This window comes from Musca vetustissima, unplaced genomic scaffold (genome assembly GCF_032173495.1).
Source record: "Musca vetustissima isolate MV318-11 ecotype Yass unplaced genomic scaffold, APGP_CSIRO_Mvet_v1 utg5835, whole genome shotgun sequence".
NCBI classification, from domain to species: domain Eukaryota; kingdom Metazoa; phylum Arthropoda; class Insecta; order Diptera; family Muscidae; genus Musca; species Musca vetustissima.
Window position 1 is genome coordinate 161,722 of NW_026883122.1, and position 20,708 is coordinate 182,429.

General features: G+C 33.8%; 1 protein-coding gene across 1 annotated transcript; it reads right to left on the bottom strand.

The window, feature by feature from the left end:
* Positions 1-1,600: 1,600 nt before the first annotated feature.
* On the bottom strand, positions 1,601-7,647 carry LOC133329868 (neutral ceramidase). The gene is made up of 8 exons (XM_061538328.1): positions 7,522-7,647; positions 7,280-7,426; positions 6,700-6,876; positions 3,919-4,245; positions 3,642-3,851; positions 2,523-2,855; positions 1,853-2,463; positions 1,601-1,787 (listed from the first exon to the last, which is right to left on the bottom strand). Exons 1-8 carry the CDS (start codon positions 7,645-7,647, stop codon positions 1,604-1,606), a joined length of 2,115 nt encoding a protein of 704 aa, XP_061394312.1. The 3' UTR covers positions 1,601-1,603.
* Between the last annotated feature and the right edge of the window lie 13,061 nt (positions 7,648-20,708).

The following is a 20,708-nucleotide window of genomic DNA, read 5'->3' on the forward strand; positions in this document are numbered from 1 at the left end:
TAAAAATATGTAAACACGTTATTATTACTGTTATTACGTTAATCAATATATTTTTTGTTAGAAATCCATTGAAAAGTGGATTATCTTTTTTGTTTTTAAATAAAATTGCACATTAAAGAACTTCGCGATATAACGAATTATTCGCTATAAAGTATGGGCCTGACAATATATCATTCGTTATACCGGGCGTTGACTGCATATTGAATTCTACTTAGTATAGAACGCCTTATAATACACAAAAACATAACCAATGTTAGAAGACCTTCACACATTGGTTCCTTATATAGAGATATCTATAATTTACAATCAATTTTCTCATGGCATTTCTCCCTTAAATCCAACTCCACACGATTTTTTGACTTCTAAATAATATAAAGTTAATCGGTTAATCAACCTCGACTTAATTTTTTGATTATCTGACTATTTTCATTAAATAATAATAACTAAATATGTACTATGTTTAACTGAAAATTTTTAAACTCCAAAATCTGTAGTGTGGCTTCATTGATTTGTATACTGCCCTCTAGCGGACACTCCTTTAAATAAGTTAGTTTTTATTGTGATTTATTCACATTTTGTGGCGGTTTGTGGCTTGTATGTGGAACATATCGAAAACACAAACCATCAGTATGCCTTATCGAAATACTTGTTATGTTTAATTTACCATTTGTTATCGATAACATTGATATATGGGACAATGAAATTTGTCAACAGCTGTGGGAGTCATTAATTTTCTAGTTTTGACAAGAACCAAAAAATTATGACATTATTGAAACAGCCACAAACCAAAGTGGAATATATTCACAGTGTGAATGATGACATGTGGAAGGGAACTTTTCAAAGACCTTGTCTCTAGAATTACATGGAGTGTATTTTAAATTTGTCATTTCGTTTGCAACACTTCGCAATATTCTTCGGTTTTGACATGGACCCCATATTGCGACCTGCTTCGTGAAGGGTATTATGTTCGTCTTTTATACAACAGTGAAGTCCTTAATTAGGCATTGCGAGTTGCTGTGTGTTTTCTTCGAATAAAATTGTGGATATAGGTCCTTGTTTTTGGCATAACCTACATACTAAGGTCCCGTGCGTAGGTCGTAGCCCAAATTTCATAGGATAGAAAATCTACTAGCAGACCAATCTAAACCTGTTTATGGTGTTTAGAATTTACCTCATGGTATAAAAAGTTCTCCCCGACATTTTTACTTGTCTGAATTAAAATAAAACCACATATTTATATTTAATTATTACTATTTAATTTATTTATAAAAATAAAGCTTTTTTAATAAGTATTTTATTCATAAAAATACAATAAAATACATAATAGTGTCATGTGGATTTTTTTTTATTAATTAATTACTATCAATGGGATTTTGTTTTAGAAAATATTTTAGTCGTTAGTTGTTGTTGTTTTTTTAATATAAATTCATTTACACATACTAATATTTGTATATAGGAAATTTATAATGGTCAACCTGAAATAGATGGCAACATCATTATGGAATTAGTACTATTTACACCCTGATGCAAAACAGTCTATGACTAGACCAAACAAACAAAATTAACAAAACTCTTCTCAAGCCTAGGGAGGGTTTCCTCAGCTTTAATCTTCCGTTACGGTAAATGAATGTGTCTGGCCTTCGTAAGGGAAGATACCACCCAAAATGTATTTGTAATTGCCAAAATGACGTATACGATATTCACCGGGCAAGGTGTTCGGGCCGATTTTCCACTGGATGTGGACATCACTGAATCCCAAAATTAAATGGGTGCGTTCCCAAATGAACCTGGAAATAGAGGAAACATAAATAGAATTTTTATAATATTTTAAAAAGAGATTCTGCTATCTCACCTAGTATCCCAACTGGCATCTGTGTGCACCACCTTCCAACGTTCTTCATTGATTTTCCTTTCCACAGTCAAATAGGTCTTCTCGTGGAACAAATTGTTACGAGGATTGCCGGCCACAAATGTTACATGAACGGTATCGTTGATCTTATAATGTTTCAATGGTTGTTGTTTGACATAACCAAAATCTTTATCCAAAGGATGACCATCGAAAATGACACCAGTATTCATGGATAACATACGATCATTCATGTAAGGTGGCTGAGGTCCAGGTTCAACAGTTTCACCTCTGAACAAAGCCTTGGTTAAACGTTCAAAAACATCCATATAAATTGTGTGGGTATTGGGTCCAAAAATGGTCGAGGCGGCCTCATAACGTTGTGCCTGATATTCTTCAGGTGTGGTAATATAACTGGAGTAAACATTGGAAAGACCGGCGATAAGGACATCCACATCTTTGCCTCCAGTGGCAGCAGCTACTGCTCGAACTTTGTTGCGCAAACGTCTGCCAGCCATGGTGGTAAATTCGCCGGGTACAGCAGCCAAAACTAAATCGCCAATGTGACATTCTTGGGCGGGTACGATTTTCGGTTGCCATTCATAGGGGAAGGTGGCCTAAAAAGAACGATAATACAATTAATATGATCCTTAAAATAATCGTGTATTAGACTTACTCTACCAGTGGCCAATAGAATTGGTTTGGGTGAATGACAGGCAATATCGTCTTGGGTAGGGGGAACAATAAAATCACGCACCAAATTCCACATGGGATTGTCAGTCAATGTGCCCTGCTCGAAACCGAATGCACCAGGACCATCAGTAGTACCGGCAGCAAAACTGTAACCCATAGCTGGTTGACAACCACGAATTTTGTCAATCTTCCTGGTCATTGGATTGTAGGTAGTGCCATTGTAATTGGGCATATCAATGAAGTGATGAACACATCCGACGTCGCCAGTAACCTCACGTCCGCTATAATCCTCTTGGCTGGCTTCATTGAGAAGACGCTGGAAATGATACAAAAATATACAAGTTTTAAAGTCAGAATAAAAAAGTCATATCTACGTTAAAAATTGGAGGCTCGAAATTTCAATGTAGGCCCATGTTTTGATATAAAGGAACTATTTCAAATATTCGGAATGCCTCTGGCACTCTTTACAACCTAATGGATAGAAATTTAGCATTTTGAATGCTCACATAAAAAATTGTTCGGAATAGGTTCATGTTTTAACATACTTCTCAAATAAATATCCCGTCTAGAGATATGAGCTATTTTTTATGGACAAGAGGTTATCAAAGAATAAAATACCTCCTTGACGTACGTTTTCAAAATGTTCGGTACCAATGGTATTTTGTACGATCTTCAAATAACTACTTTCAATCGAAGTAATCTCTATGAAAATACCCTATATCCCGATGGTCTATTAGGACCAGCTTAGTTTGAACTCTATAAAAACTCTCTGTCCTCCATTTCGTCCATAGACTTTCTGCTCGTCTATGAGGTCCCCTGTCATACAACTTGCCTATAACGAATCCCTAGTCTTTGGATCGCCATAAAGACAATTTGTCTTCCAGCTCGTGATTAAAGACTCTCTAGCTTGACTAAAACGGCTACCTTGCTTTTAGTTCGCATACTTCGTGGCCTCCAGTCCATCTTTGAAGGCTTTCTATCTATATATTATCACTGACCTTCAGCTCGTCTTTGTGGACTGTCTGCCTGCCGCTCATCTATAAGACTTTCACGTTCCCTCGGTCCTCAAAAAAATAACACAAAAACCCCCTTCCCAACTTACCAATGCACCCTCGGCTAACCGTTCACCAATAATCTTTGTACTCTCAAACATATCATGACCGGGACCCGATGCAAAACATTCACCTTCTTTGGGGGGACATTTCGAGGTCAACAAATCGCAAGGATTGCCACTCAACGAACACTTGGGACCCATAATATTTGGTGAGACATCACCCAAATTAGCTGAGCAGAATGCACCAACAAATTTACCCTAAAAATAAAAAAATATATCAATATTAATTTAAATATTTTAGAAACAAAAATTCGCTAAACCTTACCTTTCCTGGAACCTTATTGGCATTATATTCCTTTTCCAAAATCAACGAGGCGTATCCCATATTATCACTCGATACCAATTGATTGGTATTATTCATCGAAGTGGGATGCACAGCATACCAATTAAAGGCACCCAAAATATTTTCTTCACGATCGACAAAACGTAGTTGGGTCAATTCCTTGTCAACATCGTGTTCATATTGAGCTCTTTCCTCGGGTGGATTACGCAAATAGGAGGTGGGTGAGCGATTGATGTTGGCATTCAAGACAGTGGTGCGTGACAGATAGATTCTGCCCTCGACCATATTTTCGGTGGCACGTTTGATACTCTATAAGAGAAGGAGAGAGGGGGAGATTTAATAAAAAAATAATAAAAATGAATATATTTTAAATTGTATTTTAAAGACAAATCATATTAAAATGATTTTTCATAGCTAAATTTATAAATTTGCCTATATATATAGGCCTATATGTCTATATAGGCCTTCTCTGTCTTTCAAATCACGTCTATATAAATTCTAAACGATTCTTTAGAAATAAGACCTTCTAAAGCATTTCTTTAGACGAAGGCTTTCCGAACAAATATATTTTGAAGAGTTTTGACAAATCATCATACAAAAGTTCCCTATAGGTCAATTGAAAAATCTCTGGCCTGATTTATAGATTATAAGGATGGCTTCTAGCCTTCTCTAAGAAAACTGCTTGTGTTCTACAAGAAGACCTCCTGTCTTCTGTAAAAAGTCTTCCTGATAGTGTATATTAGGTTCTTTTTCTGGACTTTTGCAAAAAGCCCTTCCGCTCTTCTATAAGAAGTCCTTCTATGAGAAAAGACCTTCACAGGAATTCCTTCTGATCTTCAAAAAAAGGCCTTTAGGTATTTTTAAGAATATCTTCTGGTCTATAAAAAGTCCTTCTGGCCCTCTATACGAAATCATTCTGGTTCTCTATACGAGGTTTTTCTGGTCTTCTATTGTAATGTCCTTTCTGATCTTCTATAAAATGTCTTCTGGTACTCTATAAGAAGATCATCTGATATGCTTTAAGAGGACCTAAAAGAAAAGGCCTATACGATCCATCCAGATCCTCTATAAAAATACGTTTTGGTTTTATATAAGAAAACATTATTATCTTCTATCGGAAGACCTTCTGCTCTTCTATAATAGGATTTTCTGGTCTCAATAAGAACACCTCTGGTCTTTATAAAATGACCATCCGGTCCTTATAAGATCACCATATGGTCTTCTTATGATGGCCATATGGTCTTCTTTAAGAAGAAAATCTGGTCTTCTATGGGAATACCTTCTGATCTTCTATAAAAAGACCTGGTTTTCTATAAGAAGACTTTCTAGTCTTCTATAAAAAACCTTCTGGACATCTACGAGAAGACCTTCTATAAGAGGACCTTCTGGTCTCCTATAAGAATACCTTATGAAAACCTTCTTGTCTTCTATAAGAAGACCTTCTGGCATTCTTTAAGAAGATCTTCAGGTAAAGATTCGATAATATTTAGGGGATGAAATGGACCAAAAACTTTATTTTTGTCTTTATTTTCTGGTCGCTCCAGAGACCGCAATTATGGCCCAAACATCGCTAATTTGTACATGGAGAAGGGGATCGGGCCAGAGAATAAACATGCATGTTTTAATAATTTGTGTGAAAAATTACAAAATTTGTATTCTATAGCGTATATATTTACCCCTGAAGGACATAGACCCGAGAAGTTAATAGTAAATCCAAGAGGAGTGGTTGACCTTTAAATTAATACAAATTATATTGTTGTATGTACTTGGATGTGGGAGTTACACTTAAATAATTACAGGTGCTTACGTATTCATATATTATTTAGTAACCCATTACCACACTAGGGGCGGAAATATAGCGCTGATCGCTTTAAAATTTTCCGTGATGATCTAGGTATGGTCAAGAACAACCCCAATAATTTTCGGTGATGATCAGATAATAATTTTAGGGTGAAGTGGACCGAAAACTTATTTTTTGTGTATTTTCAAGTTGATATATAGGCCTCAATTGAAAGCCGAACATCACAATACAACCCACGGTAAAGGGAATCTGGAGAAGTAATTAGAAGGATTGTACTAAATATTAGTCATAGTTTTTGACCTCTAGTCATTCAATAGGGTGCAAATATCGCGATATATTGCCCAATCCACAGAAAGTTAGATTTTTGTCTCCGTCCAACTATACTTCTCCGCTTACTGGTTTTATTATGTGAAGAATTTTCAGTAATGAAAATCTTATTTAAAATGTCTATTCTTTTAGTGGATCAGAAGAATTTCTCATACTTCTGATCTACTAAAAGAATAGACGTTTTAAATAATTTGTATAATCACAATATCTTCTATAAGACTATTAAATCCTCCATAAGAAAACTTAAGGTCCACAATAAAAAACCTTGTGACCTTCTAAAATAAAATATTTCCACAAGAATTCCTTCTGATTTTCTGATCCTCCATCCTAAAATATACATTCTAGAAAACCTTATGGTCTTCTAAAAATACATTCTGGTCTTCTTAAGAAAATCCTTCTAAAGAGAAACGCTCGGATTTTTATAGAAAGAGGACCTTCTAAAGATATTCTATGACCCGAAGACTTGTGGGCGGAATACCTTTATAAAAAAAAAAATTGGGCCAGGACCTATAAAATAACTTTTAAAGCTATACGATTTCTCGTGACATTTCAAAAGGTCTATATCAGATATTCCTACAACTTCGGATGAAAAAATTCGATACTACTATTTCTTCTAAATTATTATTCATACTTACCAAATAGATACCATTAGCCAAGGCCTCGAATGTTTGAGGGACAAAACCCAAAATCGAAATATCATAGAGCAGATGCATGAGGAAACCACCGGGGGCACCGTGTGTGTGAGTTCCACTGATGATGACATTATCGTTGTGGTAAACATCTCCATAGCGTGTTTGCAAGCGTTTAATTACCTACAAAAATGGGGAGAGGAGAAACGGGTGAGAAATGCAAATTACAATTTTTTATAATTTATTAAAAATGAGTAATTATTTCAATGTAAAACTAGAACATGTTAGTAATTTATCTTGGCGACTAATCGGTAAATATTGACCAAGAACATTTATAATTAATTTTCATTATTAATAAAAACACATTTTACTTGAGTTACAAATTACATGATACATAAAAATAAACAAACATGGGGATATAGTCGACAATGGAAATAAACACAAGCCATAAAATATTAATAATAAAGAATATACTCATATAAGAAAATACGCTTATAACTAATATATTGCATTTTTTCCAACTTATTAAATTCATTGTCCATTGGCCCAATGGACTTATAAAACATCACATTTGTTTGCCACTTACCTCCCTCTTAACACCATAACCCATCATACCGGCATCCACCGATACATAGGCCATACGTTTTCTGTTATTGTCCTCAACAACAAATGCACGGGCGAATTGTCGCAAATGTATGCCACGACCAACCTGTTTGATATTGGCATAACCCATCTGCAATACAGAACAACAACAAAAACAGTTCACCAAAATTACAAAATCATTAAACAAGATTCAATATGAATTCGCCAAAAAATGCTACTACTTACAAAATTTATTTCAACCGGTGGACCAGTAACATCGGCACGACCTAAACCAACTTGATAGGCGACAGCTGAATAGCAGCCTAGTGCCAGCAGCAGCAAACCGCACAGACTAAACGATTTGAAATTCATGTTCGGTGTTCTTCTACTATCACGTTAATGTTGTAAATTTTACGTTTTGTTTTAATACACCATAACCGCGTTATCCCCGTTTTAGAATATGTTATTTCGAAACTGGAAATAGAAAATTGAAAAACAAACAACAATGTAATTAGTTTTAGAAAAATATTGTAATTTCCTTATAGCTAGTAAAATTGTTTATTTGGCTGTTATTGAAAAGTTGAAGACCGTGATAATTTTGTTTTAAAATTTGAGTAAAAATAGCGAAATACGGTGGGTATCAAGTGAACAAAACATGTTATTATATATTGCGAATTTTTAGACAATTGAACCTCAACATACGGAATTACACATAACAATCGCTTGGGTGGACAAATTCGGATAAAATCTTCAAATTATTGAAAATGGAGATTTTCTTAAGAAATAGTTCCGTTTCTTACGAAAATCTTCGTTCTTATATAGGAATCAGTTTTTTCTGTTCTTTTCCAAGACCACCTTCTAGGTTTCTATAAGGAGAACAATTCATATACTACAAGAAGCCCCTCTAGTATTCTATATGAGGGCCTTATAGTATTCTATAAGTAGTCATTCAGGTTTTCTGCAAAAATATATTCTGGTTCTCTAAAAGATTACCTTCTCATCTTCTAAACACCTTTTCCCTATAAAAGAGATTTTGTCTCCTATAAGGATCATCTATAAAAATACCATCCGATCTTCTATATAAAAAATGTAAGTCCCTCTGAAATTGTATAAGACTGGATTGTCCAAATGTTATTTATATACAGAAAATCATCCCCCCAGAAAAGACTTTCAGTCTTCCATAAGACTCTCTAATCCTTCATAAGAAAAACATCTGGTTTTCTATAAAATAAACTTTCTGGCAATTCCTTCTGTTCAAGATAAGTCCTCCACTATCAAAGTTAAACAATTCTCAAATCGATAAAACATTATAACGACAAAATAAACAATATTTCAATTCTATAACAGTTTTTAGCAACAATTGTTAAAAATGTTGTTAATAAACAACACCAAAATGTTCGAAGTTAACTTATCGACAAATATTTTTCAATATTGAACATGCCTTGTTTTGTTCTGAATTTGTATATATTTTGTTTTCAAAATGTTCAAAATTAAAAGCTTTTTGAAAGTTTGTCGACAATTTGTCTACATCTTTACAGAATAACATTTTCGTTACTGCAAACGATTTTATGTGTAGACAAAATTGTCGATTGTCGGATCGTTATAAGTTACTGAATCGACCCACTGGTATTCTATAAAAATACCTTCAAATCTTCTATAGAATATTGACTATTATCCTTTGAGAAACTAAAATGAGATTTTAATTGGAAAATTCGGCAAGGAACTTCAAAATACAGTACGCTTATAACGAACTTTCTTTATACCGAACACATTTCCTGGTCCCGAATTTTTAAGACGGATTTTTCATACAAATCTTTACACTTATAGCAAACTACTGATATAGCGAACTTTTCCTATAACGAACTATTTATTCGGTCCCAACTACCACTTTTGATTTATTTTAATTCGGTTATAACGAACTTGTAGCAAATATACATAATACCTAACCATGATAATCCGCACAAAAATTAATTTATACCCTAACTCTGGCAACCTTTACAAAAAAATACCATGTTCATCAAAGTAAGAGAGAAGCGGCTTTATTATTGTCAAATATTATACAAAAACTGCCAATTTCGGAACTGCATATATTTTTCCTGCTTTTCCTAGGGTTTGTCTTACTTTGCATATAAAGAACTTCTTCTATAACGAAATAGTTGGCTCGGTCCATTCTAGTTCGCTATAATCGAACTACTAAAAAAGAGACTAGGTCTTTAAATATAAGTGCAATGACAAAACAAAGACTTATTTTGAAAAAATTGTGGAAAGAGGTAAATACCTCTCTAAAAATTAGATATGTCGAATTATAGCCAGGTAGACCTATGGGGGGATATGTTATATGGGGGATATGTTATAGCATTGGAGGAGGGTTTCGAGTCACTTTCTGAGTCGATTTATGCATGTCCATCCGTCCGCCCGTCTGTCCATGTTAAATTATAAACAAAGTACAGGGCGTATTTATAATCCGATTTGGATGAAATATGGCCTAGCTGAATTATTTGGCCCAAGAACGAACCCTATTCAAAACCAGTGAGCGGAGCAGTATAGTCGGACGGGGCCGACCATATGATACCCTACACAACTTCCATGAACAACTAACTTTCTGTGGTACCACATTCTGAGCTTGGGCAATATTTCGCGATGTTTGCACCCTGATGACCCACCAGAGGTCCAAAAATATTACTAATATTCAGTACAGTCCTTCTAATTACTTGTCCACATTCCCTTCAATGTGGGTTGTTTTGTAATGTTCGGCTTTCAATTGTGACCTGTAGACCGACTCGAAAAAAAACAAAAATACGTTTTCGATCCACACCATCTCTATATTATTATCTGATCATCACCGAAAATTATAGGCGTTGTCCTTGACCATACCTGGATATTAGTGAAAGCGATGAGCGCTATATTTCCATATTTCCGCCCTCTAGTGTGGTAATGGGTTACTAAATAATATCTGAGTACGTAAGCACCTGTAAACATTTAAGTATAACTCCCACATCCGATTACATACGACAATAAAATTGGTATCAGTTTAAAGGTCAACCACTCCTCTTGGATATAATATCGACCTCTCGTGTTTATGTCCTTCAGGGGTAAATCTATACGCTATAGGATACAAATTTTGTCATTTTTCACACAAAAGTCAGGGTCCATTTGACCCGCTAAAATCGGACTATATGATTTTTATAAATTGGTGCACCAAACTCCAAAGGTTTTTCCAATGGCTACAAACATTTTTAGAAATGGTACACTAAACTCCTATGACTTGTCCATTTCAGATGGAAATTGGAATACCGTTCTGTGTTGAGTCTAAAATGACGATTGTTAAGTTTCGTTGAATTCGGTTCTGAGTTACATGTAGCTCCCATAAATTTTCGTCCGATTTTATATAAATTGTGCACCAGTTACTAAAAATTTTCCGATAGCAATAACATTTGTTAGTGAGCATACAATTCTATGTATTAAACTTCGGTTAAAACGATTCATATAAATCTACGAAAATAATGCTCCTAATGACCCAAGTTTTCTTCGATTGCACAGCGTGCGAAATAAGATTCAGATTTAGATATAGCTTCCATATACATATATGTATATTTTTATCTGTTTTGTTGTTGTGTATACCCAACGTAGTGAAGGGTCCCGTCCGACTTTTGATCTTTCTTTACTGTTTTTTACATGCACTTCTTTCATTTGATTCGAAAATAATGATAGAAGAAAATGTCGAAGATACTTCAATTGACATTCGGTTTTAAAGACGTCCGTAAAATTGTCCAAAAGAATTTCATTAATTTGGTATTTTGGCTGGGTCATCATTCGAATTTCGAGATTCCAACGTATGTAGGTATTTGACTATATTTCTATATTTGACACAGTTTGTATAACCATACCACCTACGTATTTTTTAAGATATTAGGTTAAAATATTTTAGCAATTTTTTTTATTTTAGCAAATGAGCACCTCTTTCTCAAATTCCAAATTTAATGTATTTTAATAATTTTCAGGGTTTGGATCGCCGAACGTATACCGTTTTGTACTTATTACTTCATATCATCATCGACATTTTTATTCATAATCTCAATATGATATTCTGTTACATAAAAAAAAAACATTCAAAATTTCTTTGTTCCAATTTCTTTGTCTATCTTGATGATGGTTGCAATGAACCCTCATTTCTATTATTTTCATTTTTTTTTTTTTTTTTTTTTTTTGTGATAAAAAACATTTGTCTTCCAAAAAACCCCTAAGATTATTTTAAATGAATTAGAATCCCAACAACACTTATCTACTCAATTTTTTGTTTTTGTCAACGTCACGTAGAGGGAGGATTGCTGTGTGTTTTGACCTTTTGTCCGCCCGATCGTAATAAAAATTTTTTTGTTGAACATTTTATCGCACAATAGAATTATCAGAAGCGGGTACTGACTGCGTCACAGGGGGATTGTCTTTGTTTTATTATTATTCTGAAATATAATGTAATTTCCAATACTTTCTTAAGAAATATCAGCCATAGGCGTGGATTTTTAAAGAATATTTTCAGAAGGACTATCACAGCCATTGGCGTGGATTTTTAAAGAATATTTTCAGAAGGACTATCACAGCCATAGGAGTGGATTTTTAAAGAATATTTTCAGAAGAGCCATAGGCGTGGATTTTTAAAGAATATTTTCAGAAGGACTATCACAGCCATAGGCGTGGATTTTTAAAGGATATTGTCAGAAGGACTATCACAGCCATAGGCGTGGATTTTTAAAGGATATTTTCAGAAGGACTATCACAGCCATAGGCGTGGATTTTTAAAGAATATTTTCAGAAGGACTATCACAGCCATAGGCGTGGATTTTTAAAGAATATTTTCAGAAGGACTATCACAGCCATAGGCGTGGATTTTTAAAGAATATTTTCAGAAGGACTATCACAGCCATAGGCGTGGATTTTTAAAGAATATTTTCAGAAGGACTATTACAGCCATAGGCGTCGATTTTCAAAGAATATTTTCAGAAGGACTATCACAGCCATAGGCGTGGATTTTTAAAGAATATTTTCAGAAGGACTTTCACAGCCATAGGCGTTGATTTTTTAAGAATATTTTCAGAAGGACTATCACAGCCATAGGCGTGGATTTCTAAAGAATATTTTCACAAGGACTATCACAGCCATAAGCGTGGATTTTTTAAGATTATTTTCAGAAGGACTATCACAGCCATAAGCGTGGATTTTTTTTAATTATTTTCAGAAGGATTATCGCAGCCATAGGCGTGGATTGAATGACTATCTTAGCCATAGCCGTGGATTTAAAAAAATATATATTTTAAGGACTATCCGAACCATAAGAGAGGATTTAAAAAAATGTTTTTGCAAGGACTATCCAAGCCTAACTGTCGGGGTTTTAAGCATGGATTCTTAATTATTATTAATCGAGGACTATCGGAGACTTATGAGAGGATTTCAAAGAATATTTTTCAAGAGTTATCAAAGCCATATGCGTGAATTTTTAAAGGGTGGCTTTTCTAGAAATATCAGATATATAAGCGTAGATTTTTAAAGAATATTTTTTCAACAACTATCGGAGCCAGGAGTGTGGATTTTTAAAGAATGTTTTTGAAGGGCTATCAGAGCTGCACTTGTGGATTTTTAAAATAATATTTTTCAGGGGATATCAGATCAATAAGCATGTATGTTTTAAGTTCAGAAGGACTTTCAGATCCATAAAGTGGTTTTTAATACATTTTTTAAGGACTATCAGAGTCATAAGAATGTATTTTAAGGGATATTTTATTCAAGGGCTATCATAGGCCTATGTGCAGATTTTTCAAGAATATGTTGGATTTTTAAGGAATATGTTTTCAATTTGTAAAGAATATTTTTTCAGGGACTATCAGAATCTTATCTTATCGGAGGCAGAAGTGTGGATTGTTAAAAGAATATGCATTTTTAAAGAATATTTTTCAACGAAGAAATCCTGTTTCTAAGGATATTGGATCCACAAGTGTGGCTCTGATAAAATAATATTTTTTTTTTGAAGAATTACCAGGCTACAAAGCCTGGAATTCTTTTTTCGTTAACAGAAGTATCATTGGCCCTGGTATTGGAGTACTTAAAGATCGCCCTTGCATATCATAGCGATTTGTGATTTTATTACTCTACCAATCACAACATGGAGGGTTATCATCCCAATGACGACTAATTACAGATTCATGCCATATGCCACATAACTCCCACTGCAGGTGTTCATGGTACATGATTTTGCATTTTATAACCTTTGGTCTGTTTTTTTTTTTTTTTTAATTGAAGTCCAAGAAATTTATAACGGTTCGCTTGAAAGCGAATCTTAAAATGAAACCACACTTTTTTTTGCAATCGCAGAGTAATTTTTGCCAGTCAGTCATTCACTTGCCTCGCTTGTTATTAATTTGTTCATCGCATAACAAACACACAAACGCACACCATAAAAACACATTTCAGAAAACCAAAGCATATCAGACTCACTTTCAATGTCATTACGACGCTACCGCCGAAGCATACAACAAGCCGGCTGATAGTAGAGGTACATGTTATTGTGTGACCGAACGACTGACCGACCGATCGATCGACCTAACTGCGACGTGTTAACTTAATCTGGATGGCTAGAAGGCAGAATAAACTGAGCTGAACGCAATTAGTATGCCAAATGCATAGCAGATATTTAACTAAAGTTAATACAAATAAATTAATAAAACAAAAAACCATACAGGCCGTATAAAGAATTCCGATTTTTTTCTGGGTTCTTTTGATTTTTGTGTGTTTTGTTTTTTGTTGGTGTGATTATTTATTGGTGGCTTCTGTTTATAAATAATAGACATGTTAGACATATTAATTAGACTTGATAGTAAAAATTCGTTTAAAAGTGTCCTCTTCCTATTTGTAGTGGTGCATATAGTGTTAAAGAATTTAATGTTTCCCTGTTTATTGGAACTCCAGAATATTTGAAAATAAAAGATGAAATTTGTGTATACATAATTTTCTACTTCCCTTTTCCGCATTTCAAAACATTTCTTCAATTGTTCAATTATGATCAATTATACATTTTCAATATTATTAGTATATATTTGTATGTTTGATACGATTTTATATTTGCTATATAAAAATGTGTGCACATGCCTCAAGTCACGTTTTGTGACTCATTATACCCTCCTCTTCAATATGGAAGGTATATTCATTTTGTCACTTTGTAGTAGTAGTAAAAATTGTCGAAGAACTCATAAAAAAGGTCATTTGTAATCTGATAAGATCTTTAGTTAGATCTAACCTTTAAAAGACACGTGTACACATTTGACAGTTGTGTGGTAATTAGATTATAAAATATTGTTTTGTTGTTTGTAAAAAAATATATAAAAAAGTAAATTCTTGTGTTGATAAATATTATCCCATCTGTTTGGCTTGGTAACAAGTTTCCGGACTATGCACCAGGAAAATTAAATAAATGTTCAATCATATGGACTCAAGATTTTAAGGAACTCCGAGTGGACTGTACACAATAAATCCGCTCCAAAACAAGGAAAAACTGAACAATGACCGGCTTGAGATACATATAACAATTTTTAAGCGGACTAACGTGAAAAAAATCCCCAAAAAAGCTTCGTATGCAACAATCTATAAAATGGCGCACCCCCCTCTACATTTTGTTCATCGATTTCAAGAAAGCTTTCGATCCACCAGACGAACTCCCATATGAGATGCAAAAAAATGTTGTAACCCAAAAAATAATCAGAATAATATAGGCGATGTACGAAGATGCAGAACTTTCAGTTCTTCACAACGTTTCGTACCAACGTAGGAGTAAAACTGTGATGCCTTCTGTCACCCCTACTGTTTACAATTGTACTGGATGAAATAAAGAATGAAGTCGGAATCTCAAAGAATAGACATGGAGTCTCTCGCGACTGCTCGAAAAACTTAGACTATGCGTATAATATCCAAGATGCAGTCAATAGTAGAAGATCTGGAGATAAAGAAAACAAAGGCCATCAAAATTAACAACGTAGCTTATACTATCTCGGAAGCACTGTGGTGGTACAGAAATAGACAGACTGCAAGGTGAATAGAGAAGCTCATATATATCCAGGAAACCCATGATTAGAATATTCGAAGCGTTATAAAATCGATTTTGCTATACGGCAGTGAAAACTAGCTTGTGTCAAATACCATCACGCAAAAGCTACGCCACTTATGGTGTTGGGCCAGTATAATCAGCATATGATCCTCCGGCATCTGTATTTATAAACAGATGCCTGACTGTCATATGCTTGAGTATAGGATATGGATGGAGATGGATTAACTACACCTTAAGAAATAGCATAACCAGAATGGCGCATGAATGGAATCCGCAAGGATCAAGATACCGAGGTCGACCAAGAAACACCTGACGGCGAAAAATAACCCAATATCTGACACAAAATAACCTTAGGTGGAAAGATGCAAAAACAACGACAACTAACCGAGTAAGAAGGCCGTGATTTGTCGAAGCCCATTGCTCCCATGAGGAGTAACAGAAAAGAACCGATCAAAAGTCAACGAAAACGATGACAACAATGAATTAAAGGGACATCGACCACCATCCATTCTCAGATCTTATTAAAATTATAGTTGCAAACTTTTTTCACCGAATCATTCTATAAAACTGGTACCAAATAATTACAGAATAGCTATAATCTGCCTATCAGACTTCTAAAGATTTTTTATGTTAAACCAGTAAACGGATCAGTATAATCGGACGGGGACGACCATATGACCATACCATACCACGGAACTCTAGCTTTTTGGGGATCTTTATTAGGAGCCCGGCCAATTGTTCGCGATATTTGCACCATCTTGACCGATTAGAGGTCAATAGCTCCTCTTTCTTACTCTTGAATATTTTCCGAATATTACTGAATCAAAACAGTCCTTGTAATTAGTTGACCACATTCCCTTCCACATGTAAGGTGGTGAGCGACCAGTAAAAGTGACACAAAAAGTTTTCGGCTCATTTCATATCACCGAATTTTATAGGCGTCGTTCTTGGCCATAAAGCGCCATCTATTAGGGTAATGGTATTACTAAAGACTATCAGATAATGTAGATCCCTCATAAAGTTTTAAGTATAACTGGCATCCGAATACATACAACTATATAATTGGTAACAATTTAAAAGTCGATCATTCCTCTAGATTTGCATTCTATGGCGAAAAAGTATACGAAATAGAATGCAAATTTAGTTATTTTTCACATTACATTTGTGACCTTTAGAACGACCAGAAAAACAGTCAAAAATAACATTTTTGGTCCAATTCATCGCCTTAATAATTGCCGATCATTACCAAGAATAATTGGAGTCTTCTTTGGTCCGAATCTGCCTGTAGCGTGTTTACAAAATAAAGAGAACAGACAGATGGTCGGACACACATTTCTAGATCGAATCAAATAGTCGAGATGTGACGTTCGGTGAAAAGGTGGGACTACGAACAATATTTCGCTGCGTTACAAACTCTTGAGGCCACACAAAGCCCTTACCCTTAACAAATTTGTGTAATATATATGTACATTTTTTTAAATAATAATTCTATGACCCTTGGTATTGGAAACTTTCGTATCTTTTCACACCTATGTAATATTAACTATATAATGTTATTAACATAGAAATAGCTACCGATTTTATGTAGTTTTAAAGTCAAGTTTATATATTGCATTTGATTGTAAAATTGTAAAATGTGACTACAGAAACGCATACAAATTATACTCTCATTTACTTTATTCATTAATATTCTTGAATCAAATCAAGGTAAAGTTCACTTTTATTTTTCTCACTAATCTTTTGCATCATTCACTATACGAGTAGTCTAAATATAAAAATATTAGCAGTCATACACCACAGCTAAACACCTGTTTATCTTTATATAATCAAAGATAAATTGAATTGAATGCTGTAGCTAAAGTAATGATAGTAGGCATATAAGCAAGATCCTCAATTAAATATCTGACGAAGATTCCACATTTTTCTTTGGCAATTGTCAGTCTTGAATTGCCTGGTGACAATATAAATTGTACAATGGAGACTACACTAAGGGTATTTATATATATTATATATGTAAGAGCGGACATTCACATTGAATAAGATAAGTGTGACGTAATAAAAAAAATAAATTGGATTTATATACAGTATTCCAAATTAGCTAAGTCTAAGTAGCTAAGTCCCGGTCTAAACTATAGTAATTCTATGAAATAAGCTTAAGTGCATACAAGGAAAGCATCTCATGGAATCGATAGCAATACATTCATGATTTTACGTTTAGGATAATATAATTGAATGTTTGGCTCAAAAAATCCAAAAAGTTTTTACTTGCCAGAATTCCAGTGAGGCAATAAAATGTTATTTTTGCTGATGAAAGCAAATTTAACTTATTTGGGTCGGATGGACCAAGTAAGGTATGGTGCAGGGCGAAGAATACCGTGGACCCGAAGCACACATATCCGACCTTAAAGTACGGAAGAGGCTCTGTAATGGTATGGGCCTGTATGAGTAGAGTATGAAATCTCGTTTTCATCAGACACAGAAAATCGTTCTATGGCCATGGAAAAAATTCATGCATTTTCTATTATAAAAAAGCAAGTGGATACTTTTGAATGCGACTCACTGTATCTATTTATTGGTGCCTGGTGGTGTAGTGTACAAATGGTCGCCCGGCCATTTATATTGCCTGATATTTCTGCGTCTATTTTTTTAAATTCTAAACCAGTGTCATCCCCTATAAAATAATTATTTTTTGGCAGATGTATTTGCTTAAATTTGAACAAAATCCAGTAGTCAATTCTATTCATAGGAGATTTTACTTAATTATATATAGTATATTTGATCAACATAAAATCCGAAATATCTTCAAATACGAAATATCTTATAAAAACGAATAATAAAACCTGTGTATAACTCCGTATATTTTCTCCGCAAACCATAGGGTGAGGGTATATATCTGTCTGCAACACCGACTGACACTTTACTATTTGTTTTATTTAACTTTGAGTTTGTCCGACAATAAAATGTGTTATTGGTGTTACTTTTTTTCACAGCTATTTAATATTCGGCCAGTATTTGTTATACACATTTCACTTTTAAATTATGTTTTTTTTTTGCTCTTCATTCAATATTTTAATTTTTATCGAACCTCACATACATATGAGTTCATTTATAGCATTTTAAAGGAAACGACCTTTGCATTAATTAAACTGATCCATAAATCCATTAAATGAACGAGGAAAGCTCTAATTACAATTTCCCATGATATAAGTATTACAAGATAGGGACTGATTAAATTTGTTCTCATTGTGGTCTGTTCTATAAAATCTAAATATTTCTTTTTGGTATGTGTGTTTTATACTAATATGCCTACTTAATTCAAATTTAATTAAAATACATTCCAATTTCATTAAAGTGCAAGAAATATCACTGTTATGGATAAAACAAACATTTAAGTCATTGGGCGCCAGTTGCGCCGTGTTTCACAAAATTTAGGGCGCCGTGTTTCAGAAAATTTAGGCCGTAAATTAACAATATAAAATACCACTCTAGCCGATTTTATAAAAATATTAAATAGTAAAATTTTATTACTTTAGTATATAACTCACTTTATTTGGCGCTTGCTCGTAATTTGCCGTTTTTTTTACTTCACTATTTCCTTTTTATTTCTCCTCAACAAAATATTTTCTCTATATGCTTCTATTTAATTCAGATCACCATTGAGACTTGAACTTCTGTAGAATAATTTTGTTTTTATGTGTTCTTATTTATCACACACTTCTATTATTACTATTATTATTATTCACGGGTTTATTATGTATTTTCCGAATCACAACCAGTCACTATTTGTAGAAATAAATTTAATAAATAAAAAAGAAAAATGTGGAATTATTTGTAGTTTTATTCCAACCCGAACGAGAAAGAGAGCGCGAAAGATTATCTTGCGACACTTTCATTGATTTGAATAGTTAGTTGCAGCACAGCACCCACAATGGACAGCGATCAAACACACAGTGGCTGAGATAAAATAATAGAGAGAGGCTGAGAACAGAACATTGAGCCACTCATCCAGCTAGCCGCCATTTATCCATCCAATGAATGAAAAGTGATATCAAAAGCACATTTATCACACGTTATTCATCAATTTAGTCAAACACACTCACACACACACAAATATGGAAGGGGGAAAACATGCAGATTCACAACGTTAATGGGATGCTGTGGGTGGGGGTGGTTATTAAATCCCAACGAAAATCGTTAAATTGTTTCTCTCAATCACGACGTACTCACTCGTTTCCTACCCTTACATTTTTCACACAACAGCAGTACGGAGCTCTTTCTCTTTTTATTAAATTGAATTATAATCATAGATTTTATTTTGGGTTTCTGGACATTTTATCACCAGCTGATGTTAATAAAATTATTTAAATTATCACATTTGTATAAATATGTAATTTAATTTATTTATATTTTCGAATTCAAATTTATATTTAATTATGTTATTTGTAAATGCACACTAAATACAAAATATATAACATTCAACAACCATTTTTTCCAACAACCATTTTTAACATTCATCCATTCATCATTATTAGATTTTGTTTTTATTTCTATTTCTTTATTATTATTGTATTAATTTTGTAACATAAAAAAGAAACAACAACAATAACCACCGTACACAAAAGGTGCCAAAATACAAAATCCAATTTGCGCTTTTCCGTTTTTTATTTAATTTTTGTTTGGTGCGTTTGTTTTATTTTGTTATTCGATCGTTAACTTATTTTACAACAACGCTCATGGCAAGCTCCCACCACCGACACGGGTTTTATAAAACTGACCGCTGCATGTCTTTTTCATAATTCCATGGCGCACATTTAACCGAAGACAACGACGACGACCAGCATAATGAGAGACGGTGGTGCTCTTGTATGCGAGACGAGATATTCCATTGTGACGCTTGGATTGATGACTATTCTTTGTTTTGGTCGAAATGACCTAGTAGGAAATAGATGACTGGGGTGATTGTGAGAAGATATAAGATAAACCTTATTAGAAAAAAATAATACTGTAGAAGATTGTGTCGAAGTCTATGTGTTTTAAAATAATGTGAAAACAGAGTGATATGCTTATTCCTGTCTAAATAACAGTAGAAAAAGGCATCGGTGCAAAAAATGGATTTGCAAATCGGTACTATTATTATAATATGAAATTGGGAAATGCGAATTGACTCGTTCAAAAAGAATAGATTTGAATTTTCATAGTATACATTTTGGAACAGAGAATTCTCATTTCTCAATTCCCAACATTTTTATTATAGGGCTGGTTTACAAAAAATTGCTTTGTAGTCCCAAAAATCTATGAACTACTAAATTTGTGATCGGAAAAATCTTTCAAATTTAAGTCTCTT